The 15,530-nt window shown below is 35.8% G+C and overlaps 1 protein-coding gene across 3 annotated transcripts in view; it reads right to left on the bottom strand.

The window, feature by feature from the left end:
• Positions 1-273: 273 nt before the first annotated feature.
• Positions 274-15,530, bottom strand: part of ADAMTS20 (ADAM metallopeptidase with thrombospondin type 1 motif 20) — a 180,262-nt gene continuing 165,005 nt past the window's right edge. For all 3 annotated transcript variants that reach the window (XM_040488395.1, XM_040488396.1, XM_040488397.1), the window contains 2 exons: positions 4,502-4,606; positions 274-1,870 (listed from right to left, as the gene is read on the bottom strand). In XM_040488395.1, coding sequence (XP_040344329.1) covers positions 1,781-1,870; positions 4,502-4,606 — 195 coding nt within the window. In that variant the 3' untranslated portion in view covers positions 274-1,780. The remainder of the gene's footprint in view (positions 1,871-4,501; positions 4,607-15,530) is intronic.

The raw sequence follows: 15,530 nt of genomic DNA, 5'->3' as shown, positions 1-15,530 counted from the left end.
CTCTGGGCTGAGGGCTCAGAGCCTGGAGCCTGTTTCCGATTCTGTGTCTCCCTCTCTCTCTGCCCCTCCCCCGTTCATGCTCTGTCTCTCTCTGTCCCAAAAATAAATAAAAAACGTTGAAAAAAAATTAAAAAAAAAAGAATAGGAGCCCTTTCCATCCCAACTGCAACAATTAAAATAAAAATTCTTGGAATTTCTGGAGTGGTTTTAGTGTTACAGACTTTTGGTGGAGGACTCATTTTTTTGCACGTAAGGAAAACGAAAACAAAATGCTAATGTATCACACAGATATGTTTATTATTTAAATGTTTGTAAGATTTTAATTATGAATGAAAACATTTCTAGAAAATGTTACACATTTTGTATTAATGATTGTAACTGGTTTAAGGCACATAGTGCAAAATACTTCATTTCTGATACAGAGATCCCTAAACGTTTATCTAACCACACTGGCACAAATAGCCTTAGTACCTTATATGGTACAATATATGTTTGGGAAAACAGTGTTTGGGGAAAAAATAAATAATAATAAATGTTTGGGGGAAAAAAAACTTTGTGGGTAAAACTAGTATACTAACTATTTCCTGGCAAAAATCTATTAGTAGATTCATTTTTTGGTTTACAGAGAAGTTGCCATAGGAAAATACTATTTGTCTATAATTCTTTTAAAATCACATTATTATATAGTACACAAATTATTCACCTGAAAAAAATCTCTAAATACCTGAGAATTTACCCATGAATAGTTAATTTTTGTATACTATCTTTTATGTTTTGGCTTTGAAAACCTCAGATATAAAATAACTTGAACATCTCTAATAAAAATTTTGCATATGTAAACATAATTTTGTTTACCAAAATGGGATTTCCAAAATTTCAATTATTCTCATTTCTCTATTTGATTAATAAAGTACGGTATATAGTTTTTGAGAAACTAGATCTTTCAGAGTAAATATTTACATATATGAGTTATTGAGACAGAATATAAACATTATAAAAACAAAATATTGCTTTTGTATGTACAATCAAATTAGAGGTAGGTGTTTTAAGTAAAATTCTACTATATCATATCTTCTGCGTTATACCCACAAATTTTCATATTTGTATTTAACCCAAGCATACATTTTTAATATAAAAGTATACTGCATTTCCAGGATAATTTTTTTTATTTGAAGCACCATAACCCACAATTAAAAATTAAAGGAAATATAAAACAAGGTATCTAAGCTGTATCAGTAGAAAGTATAATGGCTATGTACTTTTTGATGTGACTATGGATTTGCTATTCACCTGACAGATTTAATAATGTTTATAGTTGTTTTAAATAAATTCATTTTCCTAATTTTTACTTGCTCCATTTTAACAAGTAGAATAAACATTTCATTGTACAATTCAGTACTGAGTAGATTTATATGTGCGATTATAGCTATAATATAACTGTAATCCATTCCAAGCTGTTTGTTAACAGCAACATCACCTTGGTATAATTCATTCAAATATCTGTATATTCTACCATAAATTATTGTGTCCTTTTAAAAAGATCCCGATTAGAATCATATATATGTTAAGCTTATTTTGAAGGCTTTGGAAAAATTAAGCAGTGATTTGATTCCCTGATGAACACCCTGGGGAAAAAAAAAAAAAAAAGAAAGAAAAGGAAAAGAAAAGGCACAGACATTTTGGATGTGGAAATCTCAGGAAGGGAAGAGTAAAGAAACGAGCACCAGTTATTCGCAGATATTCCAGAGAATATCTCCTCATACTTCCCATTTCTGAATGTTCATATTACTTGAATCGGGAGACCAGTAGTCATGTGAGGAATACACTTTCCACAGAACCCTCCACATCTCCCGTAGACTTTGGTTCCATCCTGAAAATAGGAAGAGGCAGAAATATAGGATAACCATACATGAGCTGGTATCTGTGCACACAGGCAGAAAGAGCAAATGCTTTGAATCATGGGGCTGAAATCATTTAGCCAAAGTTTCCTATAACAATTACATTTGAGGTCAAAGATCATACCGTTTCAGGCTTAGTTGAAATTTGTGGTCATGGGAAGTGGATAATCTGAGATTCATATTAGCTACTTGATTATAATCCACACTAAAATTTAGACAATTCATCTCAAACTACATATTTTTTATCGAGGTGTCTATTTGCTTCAGCGAGCTCGTTAAAAACTCTCCCAATTTGCTGTCTGATATTTACATGATTTTACATAAGCTTCTCATAGGCTAAATAAAAAATATATTATACGAATTTGACCTTAACTGACAAGTCCTATTCTCCCCCATTAACCTTAAACATCTCACAGAAGTATTAAAAACGCAGTTTAAAGAAAAGTATAGAAAAGGAGGTGATAAAATGGATAAAACTGTACTAAAAGCAGTAATTATAATTAGAAAAGGACTAAGAAGGGAGATTCCTCTCTTTTTTTCTTTTTTTTCCCACCTATTTTAAGAAAAGCAGAACCATTCACTGACAAACAGGTGGACAGAGGCTGGTGAGAGGGGTATGATGCATGTTCTCTCTAGACTGCTTTCCATCTTTGACCAAAAGCCAAAAGACTGAAGACATTTTAATAGGATGAGGCAAAAAATAGTTTGAGCTCCTATATGAGTATCTGGAGAAAATAAGGTTTTTTGTTTGTTTTGTTTTGTTTTTCATGTTAAAAGGGAGGGCAGAGAAGGAAACTTTGAGTTCCTAGAACATTTTGGGGTAAAGAATGTTTTGAGATCAGGGGTTTTTAAGTTGTCTTTTCTTTCAGAAGCTTTTTAACTGTCAAGAATGTAAGTAAGCAGAGAAGAAGGGAATGGCGGTAAAAATTCCCATTCATATACATACATTCTTATCCCCAGATTGTTTAAGTAAAAAGCTAATCTGGATAAAATGTCTTGGCAAGTAAAAAGAGGTTTGCATTTCATGCGTAAGTGTGGGTTCCACCCTTTCAGCTTCACACCAGGCGTCAGGTTTCAGGAAATGCTTTCATATGCAACATTTTTGATCAAGGTCGATATTCTCAGTCGATTAAATAATTAAGCTTTACCGGGGCGCCTGGGTGGCGCAGTCGGTTAAGCGTCCGACTTCAGCCAGGTCACGATCTCATGGTCCGTGAGTTCGAGCCCCGCGTCGGGCTCTGGGCTGATGGCTCAGAGCCTGGAGCCTGTTTCTGATTCTGTGTCTCCCTCTCTCTCTGCCCCTCCCCCGTTCATGCTCTGTCTCTCTCTGTCCCAAAAATAAATAAACGTTGAAAAAAAAAATTAAAAAAAAAATAATAATTAAGCTTTACAATGGAACTTCAAAAGAAGCAAAAGGAATGACTGTACTAAATAGTCACACCTACTGGTGGTCTCTTTACAATACCAAAAAGATATCTAAAAGCTGGATAAATAAGGTGAAATATTTCATTGAGCTCTTTGCACTGGGACCTGCTCAGAATATACTTCAAGTAATTCATTTATTCCCATACTTTCTACCAAACAGGATTAGACCTAAATATGCCAAATAAAAATTTAAAAATAGCCATTTGTTCTAAAAGCCTACTTCTGACCCAAATGGCAGAAATGATAAAAATTTAAATTCTTTAGGTGTTCATTAAAACTCAGTTGCATAGTCTTCAGAAATAGAATGTCTTAGTGTCTATGAATATTAGAAAATTGAGTTTCACTTACAAATAATAGTGATACAAGTAGGAGTATAACAAAAGTAACTTCTATCAAAAGAAAGAAAAACCCTAAAATCGAATGGGCAGGGGCTGTCGATGGTGCTGACTTATGAGTAACACAGGTGAAAACACTTACAGATCCTGATTTACTGTAGATAGAGTCCTGCTATCTGAGACATGGTAACCGGAAGTAACAGGAACCATCTCATAAAGGGTATGTGCCAGGGCAGTGTATGAGCAAATTAAATGTGTTCTACATGTAATACGTGTGCTACAGTAAAAGCCAAGTATGATGTTATCTAGATAAAGGCAGAGGAAAATATGCATACACCCATAAAAATAGTCCTAATTCTTAGAGAAACTATAAAGAACAGATGTTAAACGAAAAATGGCTTTAACACCACCCCCATCACTGAATCAAAGCACTGAGGTAAATAAACCAAAAATATACTCCTCACTTTGAAATATTAAAACTACCACATCTTTAATAATTAAAGTATAGCTAACAGCACTACCTCTTTTTGAAGTACTGGCATATCAAGTCAGCAGCCCCAAACAAGCCAGATAAAATCTCTATGCCCTGGCATTTGATATTTCAGGTTCAAGGATCTGTAGCCTACACATGGATTTATATGCACATAAAAACACATGTACATGACTAACAATGAACCCAGTTTCATTATTTCACAGATTAATATTATGCCCCATTATATGTAACATGCCTCATATATGCAATAACTCATTAGTCATTAACTTTATAACTCTAAAGTAGAGGTCCTTTAATTCCAGTTCACAGCACAGTATTTCAGACAGGCATTTTGGTCCAGCAGGACTTACTTGTGATCTGTGGATGATGACAGAGGCATAACTCCCCTGAGCAAGCCACTTTGCTGTGCTGGATATCCTCATTCCAGTTCCTGCCAAGTTAATGCTGAACTGTCCCTACATTGTAAACAAAACAAAATAGGTGGAATTAATAAAATATTTAAGAATGCTCCTGGAGGCACCTCGGTGTCTCAGTTGGTTAGGCATTGGATTCTTGGTTTCAGCTCAGGTCATAATCTCACAGTTCTGAGTTCGAGCCTGGCGACAGGCTCCGTGCTGACAGTGGAGACTGCTTAGGATTCTCTCTCTCTCCCTCTCTTTCTCTATCTCTGTCTCAAAATCAATAAATAGACATTTAATAATATTATTAAAAGAAAAAAAGAATGCTCAGGACACCTGGGTGGCTCGATCGGTTAAGCATCTGACTTTGGCTTGGGTAATGATCTCGCAGTCCAAGTCCGTGAGTTCGAGCCCCTTGTTGGGCCCTGGGCTGACAGCTCACTTGGAGACTGGAGCCTGCTTCAGATTCTGTGTCTCCCTCTCTCTCTGCCCCTCCTCCGCTTGCATTCTGTCTCTCTCTCTTAAAAATAAATAAACATTAAAAAAAAACTTAAAAAAACAGAATGCTCTTGCATAAAAGCACCTCAATTTGAATTACATAAGAAACACCTCAAATTATTTTTCAAGGGTCTTTCTTTAAAAAATGAAATAATATTGATATAATCTTACTCTAAAGGAAGTGAACCAGCTAAAGCTCTTTAAACATTGATTACAAACAAATCTCAATATGAGACATCTGAATCAATACCATATAATGTTATTTGTGCAAAAGTAATTCTGTCCAACCCTAGGACTCCACGGCTTGACAGCTAGAGCTCGTGTCCCTGTAGCAATAGGCAAGTCCTAAGGGATGGGGTGTTCACAGGGACTAATACCAGACTTTCACATTTCTCCAATTTCTTTTTTTTTTTAATTTTTTTAATGTTTATTTATTTTTGAGAGAGAGAGAGAGAGAGAGAGAGAGAGAATGAGCAGGAAAGGGGCAGAGAGAGAGAGAGAGAGTGACACGCAGAATCCGAAGTAGGATCCAGGCTCCTAACTGTCAGCATAGAGCCCTACACAGGGATCAAACCACAAACCACGAGATCATGACCTGAGCCGAAGTCGGACACTTATCCAACTGAGTCACCCAGGTACACCTCTTCAATTTCTATTCTTGACCTCTTCTTACTAACTTCTCTGATGAATTACACCTGTTTAATGTATTTTCTGGACTCTCCTGTTAATGTGACTTTCTCTGTTGCCATAAAAATGTTACTTCTTAACCCCCTACACAAAACTAGTCAGTGTAATATTATTGTCCCAGCTATTACATCCCTTTTTATTTGTTTTTGTTTTAATTTTTTTTTTCAACATTTATTTATTTTTGGGACAGAGAGAGACAGAGCATGAACGGGGGAGGGGCAGAGAGAGAGGGAGACACAGAATCCGAAACAGGCTCCAGGCTCTGAGCTGTCAGCCCAGAGCCCGACACGGGGCTCGAACTCACGGACCGCGAGATCGTGACCTGGCTGAAGTTGGACGCTTAACCGACTGCGCCACCCAGGCGCCCCTACATCCCTTTTTAAAGTGCCCTGAAGTGTATGATGCCACAGGATTTACACACATGGTCTGTGAGCCCCCTAGTGGCATTATGATCTAATTCTTTTCAAGACACAAGAACCATTTTCATGTCAAAGTATTTCAGACTATCTTTGCTAAATATTAAACCTTAAATATCTGTTAATTGAGAAAATGTGTGACAAAACTGGATAAAATTTGGGCACATTTATGTCTTGCAGTACACAATTACACATTCAAAAGTAGAATTAATTAATGCTAATTAAGCTTATTGCCAATGTTCCATGTACACATAGATTCAGAGTGATCTTCTTAGATTACATCACTATATCCCATAGCCTAACATGCATGAATCTTGAGCAAGACTGTGATAAAATATTAGGAGTTACATTATGTGATTGAAAATATTATCTTGTCATGAAGGTAAAGATGAAATAGATTTCAAATATAATTATAATGTGAATTATTACTATTGCTAAAACAATTATATATCAATTTAGTTTATTGCTAAGAAGTCTAAGCTATTTCTTAATTAAAATCAAAATAGAAATTCAAATACATTTATGATATAATTTTGATATATACAGAATTTCCCTGAAAGAGAACTAATGTTTAGATAAATTCCAAAGAAAATATATCACATATATCATTTGGTTATAAATTTAGAATATGACCTATATGTTTCATTCCTGTATTCTCAGAGCCCAGAATATGGTTTAGTGTTTTTGAATGGATAAATTAAGTGCAACATTACAAATATTAAATTTTAGCATTACATACACATGAATACACAAATACACATATAAACTTTTCATATGCCATGATAATGAATGACATTAATACTAGACACATTGGTATTTTATATTGGCAAATACTAGACACATTTGGTATTTTATATTAGTAAATAACTAATTCTTAGTCAACCTGCTACAAGTTTTGCATTGAATATCTCCATCTCACATTAACTCATAAGTAGGCTTCTCACCAAACAAAACTCCTTAAAAATAGGCGTATATTCTGTGATGTAGGTTTCCTGTGACAAGCCACTTACTGAGTGCCCCAGTAGGCCATTCGGTGTTTTCACAGCCTAATATTCTACACTTTCCTTAATTCTTTACCCTCCTGCTCAAGGTTGCTTGGAAGCATTCAAATGTATATACACTGAAAATGAAAGGAAAAAAATGACTGACTACTGACAGACTTAGGTGGTCATTGACACAATCAGTTGGTCTAGAAATATCTATTCCTCCATTTCTCCAGACTAATTTTCATGAGCTTTATTTATGTCTTTAGTAGATAAAAACTTCCAGTTTTAAGATAAATTTTGGGAATATAATGGGCAGCATGGTGATTCCAGTTAACAACACTGTATTGTGTATTTGAAAGTTGCTAAGAGAGTAGATCTTAAAAGTTCTCATTCAAAGAAAAAAATGTGGTAACTATGTGAGGTGATAGATGTTAATTAAACTTACCATAGTGATCATTTTGCAATATATACATAACCAAATCATTATCTTGCACACCTTACACTAATGCAATATTCTATGATAATTATATTTTACTAAACAGGGGGAAAAATAAAATAGCATATGTATATAAATAAATGTAATGCATTGTAGAGAATTACAGGTGTATAAAAAAGGTACTGGTATGTTCTTATGGGACTTCAGAAGGAATAAATGATTGGATAAATTAATTATATTAGTTTCATATTTTTATTTAAGAGTAAAATGTATACCTCCTTAAACCTAACCTTTAACTTAAAAAATTAGTTCAATGTAGCTGCTAAAAATTTGTGTTTTAAAAGTAGTATGAGGTTTACCTCCTCTTCTACTCTCAACCTTTTTTAGAAGAGGCGGCCATAAGATGTAAAATTCTAATAGCAAAGTCACAAGTGGAAGGTGATTCAAATATCCAATAATTCAACAAATTGGAATGTCTTGAGTAATTAATTGACTGCATCAAAGGAAAAAGTAGTTGTGGATATAAGACAAGAACTATGGAGGTAGACATAAGTTTTAATGTTCTACTTCTTTTATTGACTGGTTGGTTCATGTAGTCTTATTACATCATGATAGTTTGATAATTCTAAAATGTGTTGTACATATTTTATCATGAAGGGATCTATAATCTGAGGCAACTGCGATAAAAATTCCATGGATAATTTTTGTAGCTCTAGAGAACTGATTCTAAAATTTATATGAAAAGACAAATTAAAATAGTTAAATTAATTTTTAAAAAGAATAAACTTGAAGAACCCACACTACCTTATTTTGACACTTATTATAAAGCTATCATAACCAAGACACTGCTGTGTTGGAGAGATAGGTAGATCAATGGAACAGAATAGAGTTCAGAAATAGACCCACAAGTGGACCAAAAATAGGTCCACTTGATTTTTAACAAAGGTGTTAAGGTAATTAAGTAGAGAAAATATTGTCTTTTCAACAAATGGTGTTTGGACAAGTAGACGTCTACATGCAAAATCCATTAGATTTTACACAATATTAATTCAAAATCAACCACAGGTCTAAGGGTAAAACTATAAAACTATACAAATTTTTGAAGGAAACATGGGAGAAAATCTTTGTCACTTGGAGTTAGTCAAGGAGTTCTTCAATATGAAACTAAATGCACAACCCATATAGGATAAAAGTAATAAATTTGACTTCATTAAAATTTAAAAATTTTGCTGTGTGAAAGACACTTGAAAGAAAAGCTATGGCTCAGATCAGGAAAAAATATTTGCAAATATCTTATGTAACAAGAGACTTGTATCCAGAATATGTAAAGAACTCTCAAAATTAAACAGTAGGAAATAAACAATCCAATTTTTAAAATGGGTAGAAGACTTGAGAAAACACTTCACCAAAGTGGATATGCAGATGACCAATAAGGACATGAAAAGTATTTAACATATTTAACTGTGAATCAAATGCAAATTAAAACCACAATGAGATTCCACAGAACATGATGGGGCAGAAAACAAAACTTGACAATACTAAGTGCTGACAGGGAAGCAAAGCGACTAGAACTTTAATCTTGGCTAGTGGGAATACAAAATAGTACAGTTACTCTTTAAAAAAGTTTGGTAGTTTTTTATAAGGTAAACATACACATTCCCTATGACTTTACAATCCCATTAATCAGGTGATTATCCCAGAAAAATGAAAATGTAGGTTCACACATACACCTGCACACAAATGTGCATATCAGCTCTATTCATAATCTCCCCAAACTATAAGCAACCCATTCTTCCAATGGATGAGCGGACAAACTATAGGACCACTGTACAACTTGTATATGATAGAATAATTCAGAGCAATACAAAAGGAACAAATTACTGACACATGCAACAACACAGATGAATCACAAAGGCATTATGTTGAGTGAAGAGAGCCAATCTTAAAACGTTATATACTGTATTTTCCATTTATGTGACATTTGTATGACATTCCAGCAAAGGCAAAACAATGGCAACAGAGAACAGTTCAGTGTTTACCAGAAGTTAGGGCCAAAGATTTGGAATAGCCCTATATGCTGATTATACTGATGGTAATGTGAATCTGTACATATGTTAAAACTGTATACTAAAAAAAAAAAGGTAATTTTTCTCTATAACTTTAAAAAAATTTTTTTTTCAACGTTTATTTATTTTTGGGACAGAGAGAGACAGAGCATGAACAGGGGAGGGGCAGAGAGAGAGGGAGACACAGAATCGGAAACAGGCTCCAGGCTCTGAGCTGTCAGCCCAGAACCTGACGCGGGGCTCGAACTCACGGACCGCAAGATCGTGACCTGGCTGAAGTCGGACGCTCAACCGACTGCGCCACCCAGGCGCCCCTCTCTATAACTTTTTTAAATGTGAATGGGTATAAAATTTATTTAAAGAATAAATTTTCCAAAAGGCTTGCAAAATAAACCCAACAATCTGTTGTATGTAAGAGACATACTTAAAATAAAGTGATCCATAAAAGCTAAAATTAAAAGGATGGGCAAAAAAATACCAGGAATCTGAACATAAGAAAAGAAGAAGGGTAATAATACTAAGGGACAAAGTAGAATTCAAGTCTTAAATCAGGAAAACATGACAAATAAATACTAAAAACCATAATCTACAATGAAGAAATAACCCATGAATATTATGAATTGAATAACACAGTAACTTTTATAAAATAAAACTATAGGAGATACAAGTAGAGATAGATAGATAGATAGATAGATAGATAGATAGATAGATAGATACCCCCAATAGGAAATTTTAATATACCACTTTTAGTAACAAGACAAATCAAGCAGGCAAAAATAAGGAGAGGGATAATCTAAACAATATAATCAAAAAGGTAGATCTTTGGATGCGTATCAAACTCTGTACCCTTATGGTAAAAAATACATGTTTGAAATATTTAATGACTGGTTCTGAATTCTCAAAATAGATGCTGGCCATGATCTACTTGCATTAGCTGAATGTAGTTATTTCTCTTGCTCTTGTGTCATCAATATTAATTATAAAACAGCTAAAGAGATACACATTAGGTTTTATCGTCCAATTTTTGTGGCTCTTTGAAAAGCATCAAAGGTTTTCCTTTACTTCACTTTTGATATATGTATTCTAAAGTCACATCACACTCCTTAACTTCATCTTATATTGCAATGTGGCAAAGTTTATTTTCCCTAAAGAGTGCCATATGTATCCATTCTCTTTTTAGAATTCATGTCCCAGAGTGCCCTGTCATATGCAAACACAGAGGATGTGGTTTTGATGAATCCCAAACAAAATAAGTTCTTTCTGTGACATCAAACATCTGGAGAGTATTCATGCAAATGTTGTATAACTTAACACAAAATCTGGTTTATATATTTGACAGAACACCTCTAAGAATACTGGACAGTTTGTATTTTTGGTAACATAAACCTCAGCCGGTTGAATTGTAGAGAATGAATATAGATAGGTAAAGTTCCTATTCACAGCACATACCTATCTATGCTAGCTAACATCTAATTTGGGAAATAAAACCTGGCATTCCAGAAATGCCTGGAGAACTACACGAGGGAGGCATCTCACCTTGATGAGTAGAGAGGAATATTTTATTACTGTACTGGTTCTGCCTCTGACTTTCTCAAGGACCTTGGACAGGTTATTAACATGGAATTTCTGCTTCTCCTAACTATGAAATGGGATTGCCCAGTTTACAACTACATAACTTTCTCAAGATATTATAGGGGAGAAATGGGGTCACAGAGAAATTAAATAAAGGGTTAGAAATTAATGGAAATAACTATAGTATCATTTAAAAACCTAACTGTGCTAATGCCTCTTATTCAGATATCAAGCTCAACAAGAAATATTCTGTTTATTGGGGTGTCATGGCTCATGGGTTCTAGCCCCACATCGAGCTCTGTGCTGACCACTCAGAGCCTGGAGCCTGCTTTGGATTCTGTGTCTCCCTCTCTCCGCCCCTCCCCCACTCATGCTGTCTCTCTCTCTCTCTCTCTCTCTCTCTCTCTCTCTTTCTCTCTCTCATAAAATAAACATTAAAAAAAAAGAAATACTCTTTATAATAATTAGCTGTCTGTTAGATATTTCCCATTAGGAAAGTTAAGTGAGATGAAAGTGTGTTTAATGATTATTGATTTATTTTGAGAGAGAGAGAGAGTGTGTGTGTGTGTGAGAGAGAGATCATGAGAGGGGGAGGGGCAGAGAGAGCGGGAGAGATAGAATCCCAAGCATGTAAGATCCCACAAACCATGAGATCATGACATAGGCTGAAATCAAGAGTTGGACACGTAACTGAATAAGCTACCTAGGCACTCTGAGATAAAAATTTTGATTCCACTTGACAGTTACATGATTTAATTGCTTATCAGCTCTCTTGTGAATTTAGTTTTTATTTCATCAACCCTGACCTTGCCCAATTTAACATGTAATAAAAAAGACTGGATTCCCAGAACTTGGCAACCTTTCCAAAGTAATGGCATCTGTGAGACCTTGTATCAGACTCTCCACATCTCTACGTGGCATTCTCAATTTGCTTCTTTCTAATAACATTAAGTATTTGACAAGATGATATAGCTTATAAGGAGGATGGGTTGTTGGACAAAGTTCATCAGTCTTGACATGGGTTGATCATTTGAGAATGAATAATCTCTATTTAATCTTTATTTAATAATCTCTAGTTAAAGGGAAGTGTTACTAAAAAATCCGTAGGAGTTTGGGCACTTGGTGGCTCAGTCGGTTGAGCCTCTGACTTCAGCTCAAGTCATGATCTCATGGTTTGTGGTTTCAAGCCCTGCATCAGGCTTTCTGCTGTCAGCTCACAGTCCACTTTAGATCTTCTGTTCCCCTCCCTCTCTGCCCGTCCCTCTCTCTCTCTCTCTCTCTCTCTCTTAAAAATAAACAAACATTAAAAAAAAAAACCTTTAGGGGCGCCTGGGTGGCTCAGTCGGTTAAGCGTCCGACTTCAGCCCGGGTCACGATCTCGCGGTCCGTGAGTTTGAGCCCCGCGTCGGCTCTGGGCTGACAGCTCAGAGCCTGGAGCCTGCTTCCGATTCTGTGTGCCCCTCTCTCTCTGCCCCTCCCCCGTTCATGCTCTGTCTCTCTCTGTCTCAAAAATAAATAAACGTTAAAAAAAAATTAAAAAAAAAAAACAAAAACGTTTACAAAAATAAATAAAAAATAAATTTAAAAAAATCCATATGGATTAAAAAAACTTGCTGAGAATGCTAAAAGGTTTAGATTAGACTTGACTTTAGAACAGGTGTCTGAAGACTTAAAGTGTGACTTTAGAACAGGTGTCTGAAGACTTTAGAACACAGTGTCAGGCTTCATAAGGGGGAGTTCATCAAGGTGAGGACTGTCCTGGGAAAAGAACTGAATAGAAGATGTGGGTCAGAGAGTCACATTCTGGGAAGTAGACCAATTATGTGATGGACCAATATGAATGAAGGAGAAAAGGAGAAGAATGGACATGCATGGAGCTAGCCAGCTTCAAAGATTGAATGAGAATATGAGCCCTCTCTGCCAAGTTATCTACCTTTAAAATATGACCAAGAGAGGAAGTGCTTCTGGAATGGCAACTTGAGGAGCCCTGTGCCCTCACTCTTCAACAAAACAACCATAACTCATAAAAATTATGAAATACAACAACCATTTAAGCTCTCTAGAAATTATCCTAAGGTTATACAACAAATGGGAAAATATTTATTCACAAAAAATCTACTATATCTGGGTAAGAAGAGGGAATGTCTATGACATTTGAACCATGACCTGCCCTTTACTCTTACCTCAGCAAGATGACAGTTTTAGTCTTGATAGGAACACAAGGCTCCATTTCTCCAGCATTCTGTTAAGGTTAAGTTTTCTCCCTGGGAGGGGAAAACTGCCAGCAATTCTCATTTCATGCAGTTCTGTGCCACAGAAGCTCTATTACAGATAAGAATAGCTAAGCTCCCATCCGCCACTCAGTCCCTACTCATAAAACAGAAGATCTACCCCAGGCATGGTTGGCCAAGAACACAAGGCTCAGTCATCCCCATTCAAAATCACTGGTAGGGCAGAGGTTCTATGCTGAGAAGGGCAAGCCAAGAAGAGCAGGGGTTACTGCTATGACTCAGGATCCTGCTTATTAAAAAGTAGGATTGTTACTCTGAGAAGTTGGGCCTATCCTTAGATCCACAGAACTAGTGCAGTTTTTTCCTTAGGATAGAGTCATGATGTTAAGGTCGGAGTGTTCCATAGCTTTTTCTAAGGAGTATGAGCTTATTTGAGAAAGAAATAGGAGAATTTCAAGACTAAAGATGCAACTGAAAACAAGATTTTAATGACACGCAGCTAAAAAGGGAGTGGTGATAGCTCAGTGAGAGCAACAAGGAAAATGGTAGATCAAATTGAAGTTTAACAGAGAGAACCAAGGAAAGAGACAGTTAAGAAGGGCTCCTCTTGAGGTCTGACTTGACCTATAATACTACCTTGGCCAGAGGGCTTGAATTTAGTTGGATTAGTCCATGGAGTAAATTACTCCTCCAAGATGTTATTGAAAGAATATAGCAATCATCTAGCAATTAATGGAGTCTAAGAGCTGAGTGGGATATCAATAGATTCAGACCAGTTTAAAAACGTAATGGATATTTGTATCCTTTGGATAAATTCCTAGTAGTGCAATTGCTGGGTCATAGGTTAGTTCTATTTTTAATTTTTTGAGGAACCTCCATACTGTTTTCCAGACTGGCTGCACCAGTTTACATTCCCACCAATAGTGCAAAAGTCTTCTCCTTTCTCCGCAACCGTGCCAACATCTGTTGTTTCTGGAGCTGTTAATTTAGCCATTCTGACAGGTGTGAAGAGACTCTTAAATACAGAGAACAAAGTGGGGGTTTTGGGAGGGAGTAAGTAGGAGGAGAATGGGTTAAATGGGTGATAGGCATTAAGGAGGGCACTACTGCGATGAGTCACTGGGTTCTACTCTTGAAGCCAAGGCTACACTGTATGTTAACTAACTCGAATTTAAATTTTAAAAAAGTTAATGTGCAAACTAGGAATAAAAATAAAAACTTGGGGCACCGTCTGACTTCGGCTCAGGTCATGATCTCACTGTCCATGAGTTCGAGCCCTGTGTTGGGTTCTGTGTTGACAGCTCGGAGCCTGGAGCCTGCTTCAGATTCTGTGTTTCAGTCTCTCTGCCCCTCCCTGCCCACACTCTGTCTCTCTCAAAAATAAATAAATGTTAAAAAAAATAAAAAAAAAAACTTCATGGAGAGTTGGGAAAGAGACAAAGAGATCTCAGCAAAAAACACTATCATTCCAGGAGGATTAGAGTGACTGTACATGTCCAAGGCTGTGCCATCCAAGGAGTGACATCAAAGACTGCACACTACAGAGAAAATAGATGTCACCAAAATAGTCCAGCCAAGGAGCTAAGCAAACAAACAAGCAAGCAAACAAGTTCTAGAGGAGAGGGGAGAGGAGATTTAGTGTCCATAGTTACTAAAATACATTCCCTAAAATGCTTGGTTTTCAAGAAAAAACTGAGATATGCAAAGAAATTGGAAAGGATGACTCATTCAGGGGGAAAAGGCAATAGAAACTGCCTTTGACAGGTTTCACATGTCTGGCTGAGCAGATAAAGACTTCAAAGCCGCTATTATAAATATGTTCAAAGAACTAAAGAAAACCATGTTTTAAAGAAAGGTATGATAATAATGTCTCATCATATAGAGAATATCAATACAGAGACAGAAGTTACATTTAGATAAAGAGCAAAAGGACAATTCTGGAGTTAAAATGTACAATAACAAAAGAAATCACTATAGGGGCTCAAACAGTAGATTGAAGCAGGTAGAAAAAAGAATTAGCAAACTTGAGCAGGTATCAATAGTGATTACATAATCTGAAGAACAAAGAGAAAAAAAGCATTAAGAAAAA

The sequence above is a fragment of the Herpailurus yagouaroundi genome, unplaced genomic scaffold (genome assembly GCF_014898765.1).
Source record: "Herpailurus yagouaroundi ecotype Mexico unplaced genomic scaffold, PumYag 166, whole genome shotgun sequence".
In the NCBI taxonomy this organism is placed as follows: domain Eukaryota; kingdom Metazoa; phylum Chordata; class Mammalia; order Carnivora; family Felidae; genus Herpailurus; species Herpailurus yagouaroundi.
Note: the sequence above shows the minus strand (reverse complement) of the source record. Positions and strands in the feature narration are given on the sequence as shown.